An 18,064-nucleotide genomic window follows, 5' to 3' on the forward strand; every position below is an offset into this window, starting at 1 on the left:
AGTAGTACTATTACTAGACGTTGCAATAGTCAGTTTTAAAGATTTTGAGATATAAATTAAAAATTAGTGCCAAGTAGTATATGATTGATAATCAAGTTAAAGTAATGATCAACAAAGTTATATGCATCCACCATCCTCCACCATAAATAACTACCAACTCACTTTTCCCTTCCCTGCTCAAAGTTATATGCATCCTTTAAAACCTGCTTGTGCAGTTCATAAAATCACACCATTATTAGATAAATAACTTGTACTGCTTTAGTATTACCCTATATATGTCATCCTACTGGATATGTACATGGAGGAATCTTAGACTGTTTCATGTTGTGATCACAACCATAGCTACTCACAAAGAATCACCAATATCTGGCAATTTCTTCTGGCCTTTATTCTTCCCTCCCTGTGTATATTCAGAAGCATTTCTAAGTTTATCGAGCAATTCATTTACTAATGATTAGGCTCATCATTTACAACTCATTACTTTGGGCCTAAGGCTAGTCGGTTGTATGCTAAGTAGATCTGTAAAATCAGTTCCAAGAGGAGAAAGACTTCAGATATGAATGCAAGGCATTCCTACAATGCACAGTCTCAAAGCTGTACCTTAACTGTGGTTACCACCACCATTGACTTTGTGGAGGGGGATAAGGGGGCTTGCCGTCAGATATGCGATCATTCAAAATCCACCCATAGTTATTTATTCACGTCCTATCATTTTAAACCATAATAACTGCCCTGTTTCATAGTCTCTGCACCGATCCAAACCATCAGATATTACATAGAAACCTCCGTCGCTGCAAAGGAGTAATTAAAAGCACATCAATACTGATTTGCAAAGCAAACATTAAATATAGTGAATTCTATCACTTCAAAATACAAATATGGCTCGAAAGTAACAACCTCAACTGGTTAAATAACTTACATGGAATTTGGATTCCCTCATATTCTCTAGTAACTGGGATATCTCCAGCTGCTTTGCCACCGTAGAATTCAATGCCTAAAGCACACAAAAGATTTAATACATTATTCACCAGGCTTAAAAGTGCAAAGTAAAAGAAGCAAATAAAATGACTAATTACCCGTTTTGTTTTCTCAAGATCAAACTCAACAGACTTGATCCTTTCCAGAGATAGCTGAAGCAATTGGTCTTTCTCCATGGGAATCTCAGCAGGCTTCTTCTTAATTTCTTCCAATAAATTTTCCAGTCTCTGGAGGCGCTGTACACATGGAAGGACCATACTCTCTTCTCTGACAGCTTCTGCACCAACAGATAATTGGTTGTTTGATTCTTGCTCACTTTCCAATGTATTAGATGGATAAACACCGGTCTGCCTCCTCAAACATTCAGCATGTGCATTCTGAATAAGATCAAAAAGCTTGGTGATCATAGACATCACTGTTCTCGTCATGCACCGGAAACCTCCCTTTACTACCCTTTCCTGGATGGATTCCTGGATGGATTCCAACCAATACATAACCAAGGTACCTAATAAAACGTGCAATTACACTTTTTAACAATAACTAGAGAATAATATAAGAAATAGAGGAAGCTGTTGTGAATAGTCACATTACCATTAAAAGGCAGTTCACATTTACATTGACAGGACAAAGCTGAGATTCATATTACGACATTTCATTATTAAATATACCTAATACCGAATTTCTGAGAGATTTTCAGCATAAAACAACTTTAAGGAAATGAATGTAGATAAAGAGCATTTATGGGCTTTCATAATGGAAGAGAATCCATTTAAATGACCTGATTAAGAATTTATCTTCATTTAAAATAAAAAAGAAACAATAGCAACAACATGCAGGAATTGATGCAAAAACAAACCTTCGAAACATTGTCTTGCGTTGAAATTTGTATTTCCAACAACATTGATATTAGAGGACTCCTCTTCCACACCTTGCTCATTGTCACTGTCTTTATCTTGTCGAAATTGATCATCACAACTATAATACACACTCGTATCTGATGTTCTGGCCTGAAATTTATATAAAATATATTGAGATACAAGCATATGTGCTTCTAAATTCGAACCCTGAGAAAATTTATAAAAATGTTGAAATACAAGCATACATGCTTCTACATTTAAACCCTGAAAAATATACTACTATATATTACTCCCTCCGTCCCGAAAAAGTATGAACATTTGATCCGGCACGGGTTTTAATGTATAATTAATAAAGTAAGAGAGGGAGAGATAAAGAGTAGTGTAAGTAGTGTTAGTGGAGTGTGGGCTCCACATTATTAGTAATGTAGTGTAATGGTATAAGTTGTAAATAAAATGATGTGTAGGGGTAATGTGTTGTTTAACTATTCCAAAATTAGAAAGTTCATACTTTTCAGATACGGACTAATATGGAAATAGTTCATACTACCTCCATCCCAAGGTAGTTGGGTCGTACTCCATTTTGGGTTGTCCCAAGGTAGTTGAGTCATTTCCTTTTTAGGCAAAAACTTTATCCTCTCTCATACTTTACTCTCTCTTCATCTCTCTTATTTTATTCCCACTCTTACTTTACTCTCTCCACTTTAACCTTTAACGCGTCAATTTCTTAAATCTAGTGCCCAAAAAAAATGCCCCAACTACCTTGGGACGGAGGGAGTACTTTTCAGGGACAAAGAGAATATAAAATATTGGGATACATGCATGCATGCATGCTTCTATATTGGAAGCCCCATAAGTGCCCACTCACAAAAATGTTTATTTACATAGGTGGTTGTTGTTTGGAAACATACATGCATAAAATATATAGGCTTCCAATTATTAGACTTAATAAGAACTTACATTTGCTATAGAGAACTCATAACCTATTAAGCATGTAAGTACACTTACTTCATGAAGCGGGGTATGTCTTGAACTCGTTTCGCAATTTTGTCTTGTTGGGGAGGAATGATCATCAAAATCATATCCTGATTCAAACGCAGATGTGTCACTGCATCTTCCCTGGCCATTTGATGCACCAAAGGTCAAACAAACATGCTTACAAAACTAATATCCTATTTTACGAGATTAAGTACCTTCATTGGCAGTAATTGAATACTCAAGTCCTTTCCCTGCCAATCACTGCTTGTTTTACTGATCTTCCTTACCAAAGTTGCTTCTGCATTATACACAATCTACAAACAAGTACTTTAGAATAACCCAGCACACCGGTATCAGTCTTGAGAAGAAATGAACTGCTTCATTTAGTACCTTCATTATTTCAGGATCATTCCAAGGGCCTTTGTTCGATCTTAGACAACCTCCCTCAACATCACAAGAGCATGACCCACCCAAAAAATCAGGCAATTGACTGGGAACAATCCAAGAAACAGTTAGGCAACATTTTCACTAACTTTTAAGATTGATCATTTAATCAAACCTTGGGTCTATGACTTCCAGCAGTTTCGACAAGGATTTAGGGTCAAAAACCTGTACAACATAGAGAAGACATGTGTAATCAATAATCTGTGGCAAATAGAAGAGAAAGGGAGGGTGAGAAAAGAGACAGAAACGCGTGTCAAGTGGTAAAATGTAGATATCCATTACATGGATTTTTGCTACAGTTTTGGGATCCAGAAACTTCTGTGCAGCAGGCCAAAGAACCTTCTTGAATCCAGGTCCAGCATTGACAATGTACATTTGATGTAGTGTCTGTGAAAAAAAGAAACGTCAGGAAACAATAGATCATTCATGTATAGTGGCATATGAAATATAGTCGACAGGCAAAAGAAAAAAGATGCTCACTACTAAATAAATACCTCTGGATAGTAACTGTTATCAATCTTTGCCATGGCTGCTAACAGACTAGTGGCTGTTGAAGTGAAATTTTTAATCCCCTGCAGTCAGAAATTACGATAATTTTATCAATATGTTTGTAAACAGAAACAAGAAACAATCTTAAACAAAAAAATAGAACTAAGGTCTACCAAATTGATTATTTTTTTTTGTGAACTATTCTTTTTCCTAATGATGGTAATAAGAACAATGAATGATTCATAAAATGCAAAAAAAAAAAGGCAATAGCTTCAGGATAATTTGTTTTAAAATTTAATCCACTCACCAAGCCCTGTACATCCAAAATTGTGGTTGTTGAATAGATCCGCCGTTTAGCGGCAATAGAGCAGGCTGGGAACTTCTCATGTATAGCCCTCTCAAATTCCTGAACATGATATTTCAAGTATCTTTCCACTGAAGTAATGCGAATTAGTTTACTGGGTTGAGCTTTTCCCAGCCTTTCAATGTAAACAGGCCTGCCTTCTCTATCAACACCATGATATCCCTGTGGATAATAATTCAACACTTGTTCCTGCTCCTTGAATTCAAAGTCCTGAAAGTTACTTATCAGCAAATACTATCTGATAGATAATATGCTTAAGCCATTTCCCACTCCTATGCAGGGAGAAAGAAAGATAAAGATTGCAGACTTATAAGTATGAACTGTCCCATGGCAAGTATGGACCTATCCAAGATCTAATGTACAGTGCATTGTGTGATAGAAAAACTACAAAGCTGTTCTCCTAGTTCGACATGCATTGTATCATTACCTCCAGAATGGTGTCTGCTCCAAACTCCCTCCTCCAATTAAGCATTTCCTCCCACATTTGGATAGTCTTGTTAATGTCGAAATCTCTTGATTTCAGAAATCTGGCAGTTGCAAAATAATAAAATAAGACCAAATGATAAGGTTGCGTATCAGAGGTTGGGTGGGGTTAAGGGTGCAGTACAGCTAATTTAATAACTGGTAGTATGCACTATACCACTGCCCCGTCATGCTCCTGATTTTTTTACATACATGGTGCCCAGGTGTTACTATTACAGGAATACAACAAAGGTTATCTCCAGAGAGATTTCCAAATTCTAAGAGCTATGGTAAAAGAGACCAGAAACTTCCTTGGAAGCTTCTTTAGAAATAAAATTGATTGTCGATTATTCTCTGCCTTTAGAAAAAACATGCACATGAATGCTACTGCATTAAGCAAAACCAAATGAATGAAAATACTGTTTATTTTACAGGTCCAATTTTTTGTTTTGCCAAAGAGGAGGAGCAACCAGTAGAAGTACTCCACATATCCCGAAAGAAATAGATGCTGAAATTCTGGGTTTCAGATTTTACTTAAAATTAAACATATCTCAGTAGAATTCTATAGCATCCTTTTTACCCCAAACTGAATGAAACAGGATCACGAGGAAAAGTCTTCCAAAAAGTTACAAGAAAATTCACCTCAACAAAGTATGGTAGTCATCATGTTTAACAGGCAACAAATCCATTTCGAGGAGTTTTTGACGCAGTTCTGCGACAACACTCTCCTCTTTTGGGTCACGCACGTCCTCAATGGAAACAGAAGGCACTCTAAAATCAACTTTCCTTTTCCCTCTTTTCTTTAGTGAATGAGTGAGCTTGTTTGAAGCATATAGGGCCTTCTTCTTCAAAGATCCTATCTTTGATCTCCTTCTCTCATCTTCAGAGTTCTCATAATATGATCTTCTCTCCCTTGTTTCATCATACACATCTTGTCTCTCTACAAGGGAAACATAAAAACAGCATGATACACTACTCTAAGAATGAAATATCTTCTAATAGATTCTTCTTTATGTCTGGAGCATCCAGATAATAGGATAAGCTATACACCTGCCATTTTGGCCAAGTCCAAAAGGACAAAATACTTGATCCTCAAACCTCAGGCCTGCAGCTGCCTAAAGAACCAGCTGAAGTTGGACTACACCATCAATGAAACCAGGCAGATTAGAATTACATTATGAGTTGGAAAACTTGATCACACCTCAAAGATTAATAGTATTATCTGTATTATCTTTATGTTGTCTTAAATTGATTTGAACAACATTGCCATACTTGAACATTAACAAAGAAATTGTGTGCAATATTGTCCAAGCAAATTACAACCACACCAACAGTTCCAATCCAAGGGACGCCACCCGCATGGGTAACATCAAATCTTCCTTATGGGATGTTATTCCCTTAAAATATTTCCAAAACAATTAAATTAAATAATAGCGAGTGGCCTCAAATAACAGATCTGGAAAATGTACAACGAACACAACAGCTTTGGCAATGACAATAATTGTTCTGCTCCAAATTAGTATTACTAACTGTAACTAGTTGCTTTCTCTCGTTAAAGTGAAACAGTTCAATGAGAAAATACAATGTTAGCTAGACTTTGTTTGAGAATAACTATAAGCATCCTCCCAGCTAATCAGCAGTCATATTCAGAAAACTTCAACATAATCGGGGAAAGTAGACAAGAAGCATATTTAAATGGAAAATCGAATATGAGAAATGATACACGGTCCATTCAATCTGTTACAGCCATCGCTAAACTGAAAAATGAACAATGCAATTACGTTTCCTCTCAGATCTCGCCCTAGACTCAATTTAGGAGCCATAGATAAATATCTCCAAACGCCAAGAAAAACGCAATCCACACACATATATAGAAACAGAAACACATGCATCCATATATGAGGAGGACAGTGAAGGGAACTGGAGAGAGATGCTTACACAAAACCCTAACCAAAATCAGCTGGATCCGAATCGCGTGAACCTATTGCATTGAATTTTCTAATTGTCCATCCTCAACCTCGGAGGATGTCTCTGAACAATAGAAAATCCTCAAAAAATCGAAAAGCCACGAGATATTTGCAGAGAATTCTTGCAAATTGAGACTGGGTGAAAACGAAAGATCTGATAAAAAAAGGAGGGGATTATGATTGTATAGTCTAAAAAAGCGAGTTCTGTGAATAAGGTTTGTATGTCTAATGAAATCTGTCCCTCTCTCTTCACGAAACCAAATTCTGAAGCTTCCAGCAATTTTGCCACCGGCAGTCTTTTTATTCTCTTACGTGTCACCCATTCCTGATATTTGCAAAATTATGAATTCGATCAAATCGTATCTTCAAGTTCTAAATATTAATGCAGTGTATAAATAAATATTCATTGATCGAATTAATTAAGCATTTTTTTATTCGTCTTTTTTATTCTTATTAAACAATACTGTATCGTTTATATTATCAATAAAAATGTCCTTTGGTATTTAAACTTTATAAGTAATTAATATTTTACTTTCAAATTTCATAAAACTAATAAAAATTGTTTTGTCTTTTTCTATTGGTCTATCGATTTAACGGTATAAAACTTATAAATGGATGCAGAGAAGATTTCACACATTTTTGTTGAGGCATGATAATCTTTATGAAAAACTATTATAAATGATTGTAAAAAAATATTTAAATAGATTTACTTATATTGTACTAAATCTTTTGTTTTAACGCAACACCTAAAAAGAGAAAAATATATACGAAATTAATGGGTTAGTATGAAATTATATTGTGTTTGTGTTCTTATCATTGTTAATTAGAATACGGTGATTTTAGATTGGGCTTAGGCTGAATTCGGATAACCTGTTAATAATTAGTACGGTATGTTATTTTTATAATTATATTTTAGTTTCTCACTTTATATGGTTTCTCTATTCCTAGCCTTCGCAATCACGACAATCAAACGGTCGAGTCTTATCTCACCGTAACACAATCGTCATTTGTCGTTATCGTGTTGTTATCATGTCGTGTCAACATGAATAGGATTGTGTTGCTTACATGTTTGTGTCGTGTGCAAATCGTGCTTGGGGTTGACATTTAGATTTGTATTTAGATCTAAATTTTTCGTTACATGTCATGTTCAGGTTTAACGTTAGCGCTCTATGTATTTATCAAATCGACTAGATAATAACTCGGTTGCTATTTAGTACTAGTACGGAGTACTACATAGAGATGTAGTTAGACTTGAATAAAACATGAATTACTTACTATAAGGCTCCGTTTGGTACACGAAATTGGAATTGGAATTTATGGAATTGAATTGGAAGGCTAATTCAATTCCAAATCATATGTTTGGTAAGTGAAGGAATTGATATGAAATTGAATTTGACTAATTTGTGCACACACTATACACAAAATACACACACTATACACACACTTCACACACACTATACACACACTGCATACAGTATACACACACTACACACATTATACACAAAATACATTCAATGCACACAACATACACACACTATACACAAAATACACACACTGCACACTATACAAAAAACGCACTCCACACATTGCACACTCACTATACACACGCTATACACAAATAAACACACTGCATACACTATACACAAAATACACACATGACACAAATTTTATACAAAATACACACTACACACACTATACCCAAAATACACACATTATTCACAAACTAAAATTTTCAAATTTGGTTCAGTTTAAACTTTTGGAAAATTTCAATTTTTTTTAGATCAGAAAAAAATATCTAAAATTGAAAAAAAATCCAAAAAAATCGGATGCATGGAATGTGTATAAAGTGTGAAGTGTGTGTAGTGTGTGAAATTTGTGTAGTATGTGTAGTGTGTGTAGTGTGTGAAATTTGTGTAGTATGTGTAGTGTGTGAAATGTGTGTAGTGCGGGAAATGTGTGAAATGTGTGTAGTGTGGGAAATGTGTGAAATTTGTGTAGTGTGTGAAACGTGTGTATAGTGTGTGTGAAATGTGTGTAGTGTGTGAAGTGTATGTGAAAAATGTGTAGTGGGTATATAGTGAAGCTATCTAATTTTATTACTATTTGGAATTCCAATTTTCTACTTTTAATATGGAATTCAAATCATGGAAATGAAAATCTTGGAATTACTATAATTCAATTTCAATTCTATATATTTTTGTGATACTAAACAATGGAATTGGAATTGAAACCTCCAATTCCAATTCCATAGCTCCAAATCCATGTTCCCAAACACACCCTAATAATGTTGGATTCATTTCTATTTATAATCTAGAATTATTCCTAAGTTTGGCTTGTCATTGCTACAAAAATAGCTTAAATAAAACATGAATTATAATAAATTTGGATATTTTTTTCTATTTACAATCTATAATTATTCCTAAGTTTGGCTTATCATTACTGCAAAAATAGCTCATCATCCGTTTACTTATTAGTACTTCTTTATTGAAGATGATCAATCTGGTATTAGCAGTCCGGTTTTGTCTTGTTCCCAACCCTTTCCGGTTTTGTCTTGTTTTCAACCATTTCCGGTTTTTATGCGGACCGATCCTCAAAACCCCCGAAAACTCTGTTGCACCGATCTCTTCTTACGTCAACAGCTAATCGAATCATCCGCCTGCAATTGCAGTAAACACCGTTTTTCTTGAATCTTCTTTACACTACCAAGCGACCGTACTTGAATTCTAATCAGGGAGATGGCATCTGCTGTTTGGTCTAGAGGTCTCTTCGCCCGCCGCGTCTTCCAGTCTCTCTCTTCATCTTCATCGCCTTACCCAAAATCCCGATTCTTGTTTTCTTCATTTTCCGCTGTAAGTTCTTTATTTGCTTCCTATGCTCCTTTGATTGATTCATCTTTCTTACACTTGTCCCTTCAAGCAGTGTTATTTGATGTTCCATACTGGGTTTTAGTTGAACTCAATATTTTATTAGGCAAATCAAGCTTCTCATTATATGTTTATGAACTAGAGCTGAAGATTCTTTTTTCTTTTTAATTAATTGTACGTTGTGATGGAAAGAGACAAGGTGAATGGCACATTTTCTAGGTCAGTGGATTTAGGGATTTTGTGGATTAGAAATATCTTATCTTGTTTGAATGGGAATAATACTCTAGCTCTACCATTAGTATCAGTAACATACCGTATCGAATCTTGGCCTATGGTTTGCAGTTTCAGTCGCCTGCCACTGCAAGCCAATACTTTTCACTTTGCTTTTATTTGTATGTATATTTCATTTTGATTTTTAAGTTTCTTGTTTGAAGTAGATGTTAGATCATATACATTTATTTATTTATTTATCTCTTTTCCCTGGTTGCAGAAGAAACCGCTGCACTCATGGTCTGTTTCATCCCATTTGGGATATAAACTTCCAGGATCCATATCTTGCATGTCTTCAGCAGCAGCTGCATCGCAAGCTACATCCTCAGCACATTCCTTGTCAATCAATGATCCTGTTGTTTCAGCTGATTGGCTCCATGCGAACCTACGAAGTCCTAATGTGAAGGTTTGTGCTTTCATTTTACCCAATTGATCTGAATAGTAGTGATATATATTGTTGAACAATTTTAAAATCTTGGACGTATGTTTGTGTTTCTTTTGGTCTCTTTATAAATTTAGATGCTCAACAACCAAGGAATACTATATTCATGTGTGCCAAGTAAGAAGTGTTCTTTTCATTTAGAAAATGTTGTAACATCTCCATCAAGGCTTTGTATTGGGAGGAAAAAGGTCTCAATGACCATGCTATGATTTTGTTTTAACTTTTTCATTCACACTATCATATTCTTGAAAAAGAAAGATAATCTTGAGATGAAATAATGCCTAACAAATGGTCCAATCCCTTTATTTTCTCTCGTATATACTTGACATATATTTTGAGTCCTCACCTGGACTTGTAGTTTTCTTCTAGTGACATACAACTGGTCTGCTGACCTCTAGTCTTCAATATATTGACTTTGTTGAGATGCTACCCTTCAGAATTGATTTCAACTTTTCTTGGGGACAATTAGATGTACCTGAAAGGATTATTACATTTACATAAGAAACCCCTTCTCCTTATCTTTTAATATATATAAATGCAGGGTTGTGTTTGTTGTTTATTTTCAGGTGTTGGATGGATCTTGGTACATGCCTAATGAAAAGAGAAATCCTCTTCAAGAATACCAGGTATTGATCTAACTTTTTCTGTGTTGCTTTTGCAAATTTATGCTTGTTAGCACCCCAAGCGTCATAAGATGTTCATAAATGCATCATTATTTTTTTAGCAATTCTCCATTTTCATCAAATTACATTTGTTAAAGAAAGGGGCGATCAAGGCTGGCAACGGCCAACGAACAATAAGAACAGAAAATATATTTGATATATAAATTGAAACAAAACAAATGATAATCCTCTTACGAGGTCAGTCCTCTCACGGAACCCTATGGTAAATTAGGGTCCTTTTACTGAATTCAATACTTAACCTTGTTCTCAATCGACACGTAACCTTGTTCTCAAACCTATCGGAACTTCTTTATAGTACTCTCAAAATACTAAGGAAATAAAGATAACATTTAATGATAGTCTCCTGAACTTCTAACATATAAAGATAAGACTTCTAGATTAAAGATAGACTTTTGGGCTTTTAGCTTTCCAATTCTCATCAACATTACTTTTTTTTTCTTAATGCTTGCTTTGATCCGAGGATTTGTGACTCCTGTTATATTGCTTGATGACCTTTTGGAACTTTGTTTTTGAGATTACTGTTACTTTTAACAGGTTGCACATATTCCAGGCGCACTGTTTTTTGATGTCGATGGCATATCGGATCGATCAACTAATGTAAGAAATAGAGAAATTATATTCTTTCTAAATACAAGTTATGAGTGATTCACGTGGACCGATTCATCTTTTCTTCTTCTTCTAAACTATCTTCATAGTTTAGACTTTAGAAAGAACTTGGTCCCTAAATGCTGTGCAGAGTGATTCAGGTTGTTCTTATTTGGCCTGATATTGTTTAGTCTTTAATCTTAATTTCTTATTGTTATGAAGATGTAAACCTCATTATCCAGACTTTTGATTGGCATCCCTTTTGAAGAGATTGATCAATTATGTTTGCTATGTGACATTTCAAATGATGCACCGGTCACCTTTTTCTTTAAAGTCCTTTGTAAATGGTGTATATAGTTGCCACATATGTTGCCATCAGAAGAAGCCTTTGCTGCTGCTGTTTCTGCACTAGGCATTGAGAATAAAGATGGGCTGGTTGTTTATGATGGAAAGGGGATCTTTAGTGCTGCTCGTATTTGGTGGTGAGTTCTAATATTTGATATTCAAAGCAGACCGTCCTTTTTGGAATTTTACTTCATACACGTTTTTCATTATCTTAAAAAAATTATCTACTGAAAGCATTCTTCTATAAATAGGATGTTTCGAGTATTTGGGCATGACAGGGTTTGGGTTTTGGATGGAGGCCTGCCAAGCTGGCGTGCTTCAGGCTATGATGTGGAATCTAGTGCATCAAGTGATGCTATCTTGAAAGCTAGTGCAGCGAGTGAGGCAATAGAAAAGGTCTATAAAGGACAACGGGTCAGTATTCCACATAAGTTAATCTACCTTTCACCTGATTTCCCCCCTCTCCAATGTCTGAGTTTTAATTTTCCACCCGCTAGCTCTCTATGACTTCTAGTCCTCTTCACTTTTTAGATTCTGTTGTTGTATGCGTCTTATATCCCTTGCTTCTATGATGACTATATGGACTTGATATATGCAGGTCGGACCAATTACTTTCGAAACCAATTTTAGGCCACATCTCGTTTGGTCACTTGAACAGGTCTGTTTCTCTTGGGGGTTGTCAAATGCTGGCTATTTGTTGAATTATTAAAATACCTTGCTGCGTTGAACATGTATTCTGAAGGAATGCAGATATAAGTAAAACAAGCATTTGGTTCTAACTGTAAAAAATGGTTCGTGTTGTTCATGATCAACATTATATTACTGTAGTGTGACTTAGGTTGTCTTCACATGCTTGTATGTCATTCTCTTTGGTTTGGTTGCAAGCTACGAGATCTTTTTTTGTTTGGTTTTCTTGTAGTAGTAATTTTATAATTTTCATTTAAAGTTATAATTTGTGTTGTTCGCAGGTTCAGAAAGATATTGAGGAACATACACATCAGCTTGTAGATGCTCGTTCAAAAGCTAGGTACATTAGTACAAGAAATTGTTCTCTAAGTTAGGGATTGGAGTTCTGTTGATGATATATAACTTCCTAATTAATGTTGATAGCCTAACTAGTTTCTAATCAAGGTGGACTGGGCTGGTTAAATTTCATATGCATGTTATCTAAATTTAACTTGAGAAGATTCTTAAAATTTGTGATCTGTTGCGTGTCTGTTGTGGGGAAATTAACAATGTGCAGTCATTAGCTTCTAGGGGAATGATTAATCTCTTTCTCATGATTTTATATCTTACCCAGTTCAAATTTCTGTGCAGGTTTGATGGGGCTGCACCAGAGCCTAGAAAGGGCATAAGAAGTGGTCATGTTCCAGGAAGCAAATGTGTCCCCTTTTCCCAGGTAGTCAATTTTTTTGTGGAAGTTATGACCTCTATAAAGTAATTATGATTCTGAAAGCTTTGCCACCACAACTCTCGATAAATGTCATTGTGGAGTATTAGTTTATCACCAACAGAAATGTGGAATATATTTAATTGTTGAAGAGATGTTGCAAAATCTATACTATATTTCTCTTGGTTATATGGTTCTCTCGATTTTATACAATTCATTGTCATTTCGCATGATTCACTTTCATTCTGTATGTTAAGAGTGAAGATCTTATATAGTTTTTTGTGCCGTGTTGGGGTTTCTTGCAGGTGCTGGATAGCTCATCGCAGACTCTTCTACCTGCAGATGAGCTTAAGAAAAGATTTGAACAGGAAGGTTAGAAACCTACTCTTATGTATCTGTAGTCGGCTGGAAATCTTAGTTTCAAACGTTTTCTGGTGGCTTATGAGCTTTGGTACTTTCTTCTGATGCCACCTCAATGATCAATCTGATTTTAGAGCAATAGATATCTGTTAATACACACAGTTTCTCAAGGATTTTTCACAAAGTAGTAAACTCTTTGCAGGAATCTCGCTGGATAAGCCCGTAGTAACATCATGTGGTACCGGTGTTACTGCATGTATTCTGGCATTGGTAAGCCCCCTTCCTTACATCCACATTCCTAAAAGGAGAAAATGAAGTCAGATGTTAATTTTTCGATTATTGGTAAAAGATATAGGTTTAATCTTCATTCACATACCTTGTATGTGAATTGGATATTATTTAATGCAACGACAGACATGTTAATCACATTAAGATTCAACATTTCAGGGCCTTCACCGATTAGGGAAGACCGATGTTCCAGTATATGACGGGTCATGGACGGAATGGGGAGCGAATCCTGATACGCCCGTCGCCTCTACTCAAGAGTAGATACGTGGCTTAAGCTTTTCCGTGTGTTATAAATGTGACCAGTAAATGAATGTGATGTATAAAGGATGGCAGAAAAGATTGGATCTTGGAGTTCATTTCTGAATGTCCAAAGAGTAATTTCCCCCCCTATGTGCAAGTAGCAGGTTTTGGGTTCTTGATGAGATGGTGCTTATTTCATGAACTTCAGAAAGAGATGGGTTGGAAGTTATGATGATAAATAATTTTTAAACAAGAAATTATGTAAATGATGTTAATTCTCATCGAAGAATTGTAACTCTCAGTAACACATTTAAGTTTCTTCGTTTTCCACTTTCTACTTGGGACTTGGATTCTTCAATATCTTTACTTTAGTCCACACTACACGCCGTCCACCACCGTGGTTGTGGTGGCGCCGACAGTGGTGGAGGACAAGTCTGCTTACGTTATGGTTATAGTGGTACTTATAGTATTTATTTTTAGTTACGATTCAGTTACATATGTTTGAAGTGACTTGATGATCTCATTTAAAAAAAGACTTACATTTGAAGTGACTACTAGATGTTCTAATTTAATATTGATTCTGTTAGATTAATATACTCTCCCTCGTCTCCATTCAAGATGATCACATTCTTGAATTAGACGGAGGGAGTATATGATAAGATCTGAAAATCGAAAACTTATAAGGTTGAAGGTGTGAAGGGGGAGAAGAAGGGTGTGCATACCATATTTTTTGCCAGTTTTTTTAATATATTTTTTGTTTTTCTTCTTCAATTCCAATATATACTTTACTATGATTTATTATATTTCTACAATGACCACCTAAGTTTGACGAATTCAATTACAATTTATAATTATTTTTATACGTACGTAATGTAATTTGCATTTTTGGTTTAAAGTATAAATATTCGGATTGATTATGTAGAAAGTAGAGTAAACTAATTTTTTAAATTCTAATTACATGCTCCACTATGTAGAAAGTAGTACTAATAAACTTTTATTAGTACAGTATATAACTATATATTATCAAACCACTAAAAGTTAGAATGAGATTCTATTTCCTATACTATTTCTTGATCATATGTAGATGAATGTAGGTATTATCCTTTTTATTATTTAATTAATTTCTTCTTGTTTTGTTGCTAGGCAATTGAACCAAAGCCAATAATCCTTAATTTATCAAATGTGATTTATAAATGCAAATAATAGTCGATTCAAATTGAGTATTCGAGTCCCATCACGATTGTTTTTCTTTTTTGGGTTCTTTATTGAACAAACACCAACTCTCTTCTCCTTATAGACCTTATGTGCTTGTTAATTTTAGTTTATGATTAATCTGTCACGTTCGTTTTCAAGCGTTTTACTTAATAATATTGTATTTTCAAGTTCAATTATGTATAAAAAAAATTTATTCATAAAATAACAATAGTACATAATATGGTTCAAATAATTCTAAACATAAACTGAGACAAAAGTGACAAATTTGTAGCAAAAATTGTTATAAGTAATGAGCGATCACACAATCAATCTATCAACGAGCAAAGACAAGATTGACGTGGTTCGACCATAATGATATACATCCACGGGCAAGGAAAAACTCTTGATATTATTCTTGATCACAAACGGATTTGCTAAACACTCAACAACACACAATAAACATCCTTAACTTACAATCTAATTAATCAGGTGTAGGGTCGTGTAATTGATGATCTATTCTTGAAGCACTCGGTGATAGTGGAATGAATGAATGCTTGAAGACACTGAAGTCACCCTTTAGGGCATCTACATCCGTATCTCAATACCGTCTTTTAACAGTTTCATCCATTCACTATTCATATGTCTCATTGCACTTTTTACTTCATCTCTTAACTAAGAGACAGCACATGCATCCCTCCATCTATTAACCATCTCATCCCTTAACTATTCATTCAATTTCATTTTTTTATTTTTATTTCCAACAAATTCAATTCATATTTCATTGAAATATTAAATTAATACAAATAATTCATAAAATCATTAAAAATCACGAAAAATACATAATTGAAATCCTAATATTACAATTTATTGAAATCCGCATAATCATGGAAAGTGATGTGGTGATCGTCTAACGGTTGCCAAATTTTTCCCAAATGTGCTCCATGAGATCCTCCTGAAGTTGGGCGCGGGCCATAAAATCACGTGTCCTTTCCCGAACAGATATTCGCTCTTGCAAAGAAGGATGCACTCCACTGCGAGGCGGACTACTTGCGAAAGAGCTTCCCGCGGTTTCAGTGTCGAACCAATTTCCCGCATTAGGTCCTTCATCGGCGGCAATCATGTTGCGCAAGATTATGCACGTATACATGATGTCGACCATATTCTCCATAAACCACGTACGGGCCGGGGATTTGATAATGTTGAATCGGGCTTGTAGAACCCCGAACGCTCTCTCCACATCCTTGCGAGCAGCCTCTTGCTTCTGCGCAAAAAAGTCTGTTTTCGTTTATCGAACTGTTGAACGTCTTCACAAAGGTTGGCCACTTCGGATAGATGCCGTCGGCAAGATAGTACCCCATTTTAAACTGGCGGTTGTTAGCGGTGAAGTTGATGGCCGGCGCTTTACCATTCAAAACTTCGGTGAAGAGGTCGGATTGGTTGAGCACGTTGATGTCGTTGTTCGATCCGGGGACCCCGAAAAACGCATGCCAAATCCATAGCCGGTAGTCGGCAACGGCCTCGAGTATAGCGGTGGGGTGGGTGCCTTTGTGGCCGCTCGTGTATGATCCCATCCACGCCACAAAGCAATTCTTCCATTGCTAATGCATGCAATCGACGTTGCCAAGCATCCCGGGGAATCCGTGCGCTTGTTCGTGAAGTCGGAGCAGAAACTGACAATCTGCGGTGCTTGGCTTCTTCAGGAATTCGTCGGTGAAGGATGCCCGGACGCCTTTGCAGAAGTTCATCAAACACAGTCTCCCAATACTATCCCCAATGTGCAAGTACTCGTCGAACAAATCCGCCGTTTGTCCAGTAGCAAGCTGATGGATTGTTGTAGTACATTTCTGGAGCGTCGTGAGACTAGGACGACCAGTAGCGTCGAAACCTTCTTGGAAGTACTCTTCCCGGGCCGCCAATGTATTTGCGATATGCAGAAATATCTCCCGCCGTATGTAGAAACGACGACGGAAGTAGGTATCTCCCCATACCGGGTTCTCACAAAAGTAATCTCGTACTAACCTTGCGGCGGCTTCCTTTCGGTCACGATGGATGTATTTTCGGGGTCGCTTTTGACGCGCCGCGGTAGCCTCCTCCTCCCTACGTCGCTCTTCTTCTAGCGATTCTTCCATTATTCGTCGCATTTGCCCAAATGGATCCATGAATGGATTAAATTTGGGAGAAGAATTGGAGAGGAAAGAGATATGATTTGATAGTGATGATGAGAAGAAAAAAAAGATGAGGGATAGTGTGTTTGTGTGTAAAATGAAAGAGTAGGAGTAGTTATAGAATACAAAAAAGAATTTTTTTTTTACCGATTAAAAATGGTAATATTACCGTTGAAATTTTTAAAATTTTTATTTTTATAATTTTTTTTTGCGAAATATCGATTTTTTTTAAAAAAAATATTTATTGCATCAGCAATGACGACGCCCACTCACGGGGCGCCAGAGCTCGCCGCGTGGCGCTGGTGCATGGCGAGATGGCCCGCCGACCCACCCTCCCCCCGATCTAAGCGGCGAGACGGATAGGTTGCAGCGGCGTCTCGCTGCGGGCTTGTCTCGCTGCGGGCTTGTCTCGCCAGGACGAGACCGAGCCGGCAGCTAGACGCCGCTGCGGATGCTCTTATATTCCTCGGCTCAGCTCAACACACATGCCTGCCGCATTCACGAGCCAACGGTTTTAACCACCTCCATTCAATCTTGGCCGTTGATCAATCTTGAATCTTGATGACATCCGATGGCTTAGATAAAAAATACATGGTTATATATTAACAAAAATGTATATACCTAACATAAATAATTAGTAATTAATAACGTAGGGCTGCGCAGTTGGCAATGGAGGGGCTAGGGATGTCAATCGGGCCAGCC

The 18,064-nt window shown here is 36.3% G+C and overlaps 2 protein-coding genes across 5 annotated transcripts; one reads left to right on the forward strand and one right to left on the reverse strand.

Moving 5' to 3' along the window:
• Window positions 1-235: 235 nt before the first annotated feature.
• On the reverse strand, window positions 236-6,852 carry LOC121808577 (phosphatidylinositol/phosphatidylcholine transfer protein SFH13-like). Of its 4 annotated transcripts, none has more exons than XR_006052228.1 (15): window positions 6,508-6,849; window positions 5,620-5,707; window positions 5,212-5,509; window positions 4,535-4,634; window positions 4,051-4,317; window positions 3,749-3,826; window positions 3,370-3,641; window positions 3,201-3,300; window positions 3,026-3,124; window positions 2,841-2,951; window positions 1,835-1,985; window positions 1,077-1,483; window positions 920-994; window positions 601-791; window positions 236-400 (listed from the first exon to the last, which is right to left on the reverse strand). XR_006052228.1 is itself a non-coding variant. In XM_042209133.1 (15 exons), exons 2-15 carry the CDS (start codon window positions 5,624-5,626, stop codon window positions 765-767), a joined length of 1,875 nt encoding a protein of 624 aa, XP_042065067.1. In that variant the 5' UTR covers window positions 5,627-5,707; window positions 6,508-6,847; the 3' UTR covers window positions 236-764. The 4 variants fall into 4 exon arrangements, 3 of the variants coding, with proteins under 3 accessions (XP_042065067.1, XP_042065066.1, XP_042065069.1); XM_042209133.1 differs by having other exon boundaries at window positions 236-791; window positions 3,370-3,419; window positions 3,537-3,641; window positions 6,508-6,847; XM_042209132.1 differs by having other exon boundaries at window positions 236-791.
• A 2,183-nt stretch (window positions 6,853-9,035) lies between these two features.
• Window positions 9,036-14,340, forward strand: LOC121806483 (thiosulfate/3-mercaptopyruvate sulfurtransferase 2-like). The gene is made up of 12 exons (XM_042206540.1): window positions 9,036-9,385; window positions 9,891-10,076; window positions 10,679-10,738; window positions 11,330-11,392; window positions 11,738-11,862; window positions 11,977-12,139; window positions 12,324-12,383; window positions 12,694-12,752; window positions 13,043-13,124; window positions 13,421-13,487; window positions 13,678-13,745; window positions 13,923-14,340. Exons 1-12 carry the CDS (start codon window positions 9,272-9,274, stop codon window positions 14,022-14,024), a joined length of 1,149 nt encoding a protein of 382 aa, XP_042062474.1. The 5' UTR covers window positions 9,036-9,271; the 3' UTR covers window positions 14,025-14,340.
• Window positions 14,341-18,064: the final 3,724 nt, after the last annotated feature.

The sequence above is a fragment of the Salvia splendens genome, chromosome 6 (assembly GCF_004379255.2).
Source record: "Salvia splendens isolate huo1 chromosome 6, SspV2, whole genome shotgun sequence".
Lineage (NCBI taxonomy): Eukaryota > Viridiplantae > Streptophyta > Magnoliopsida > Lamiales > Lamiaceae > Salvia > Salvia splendens.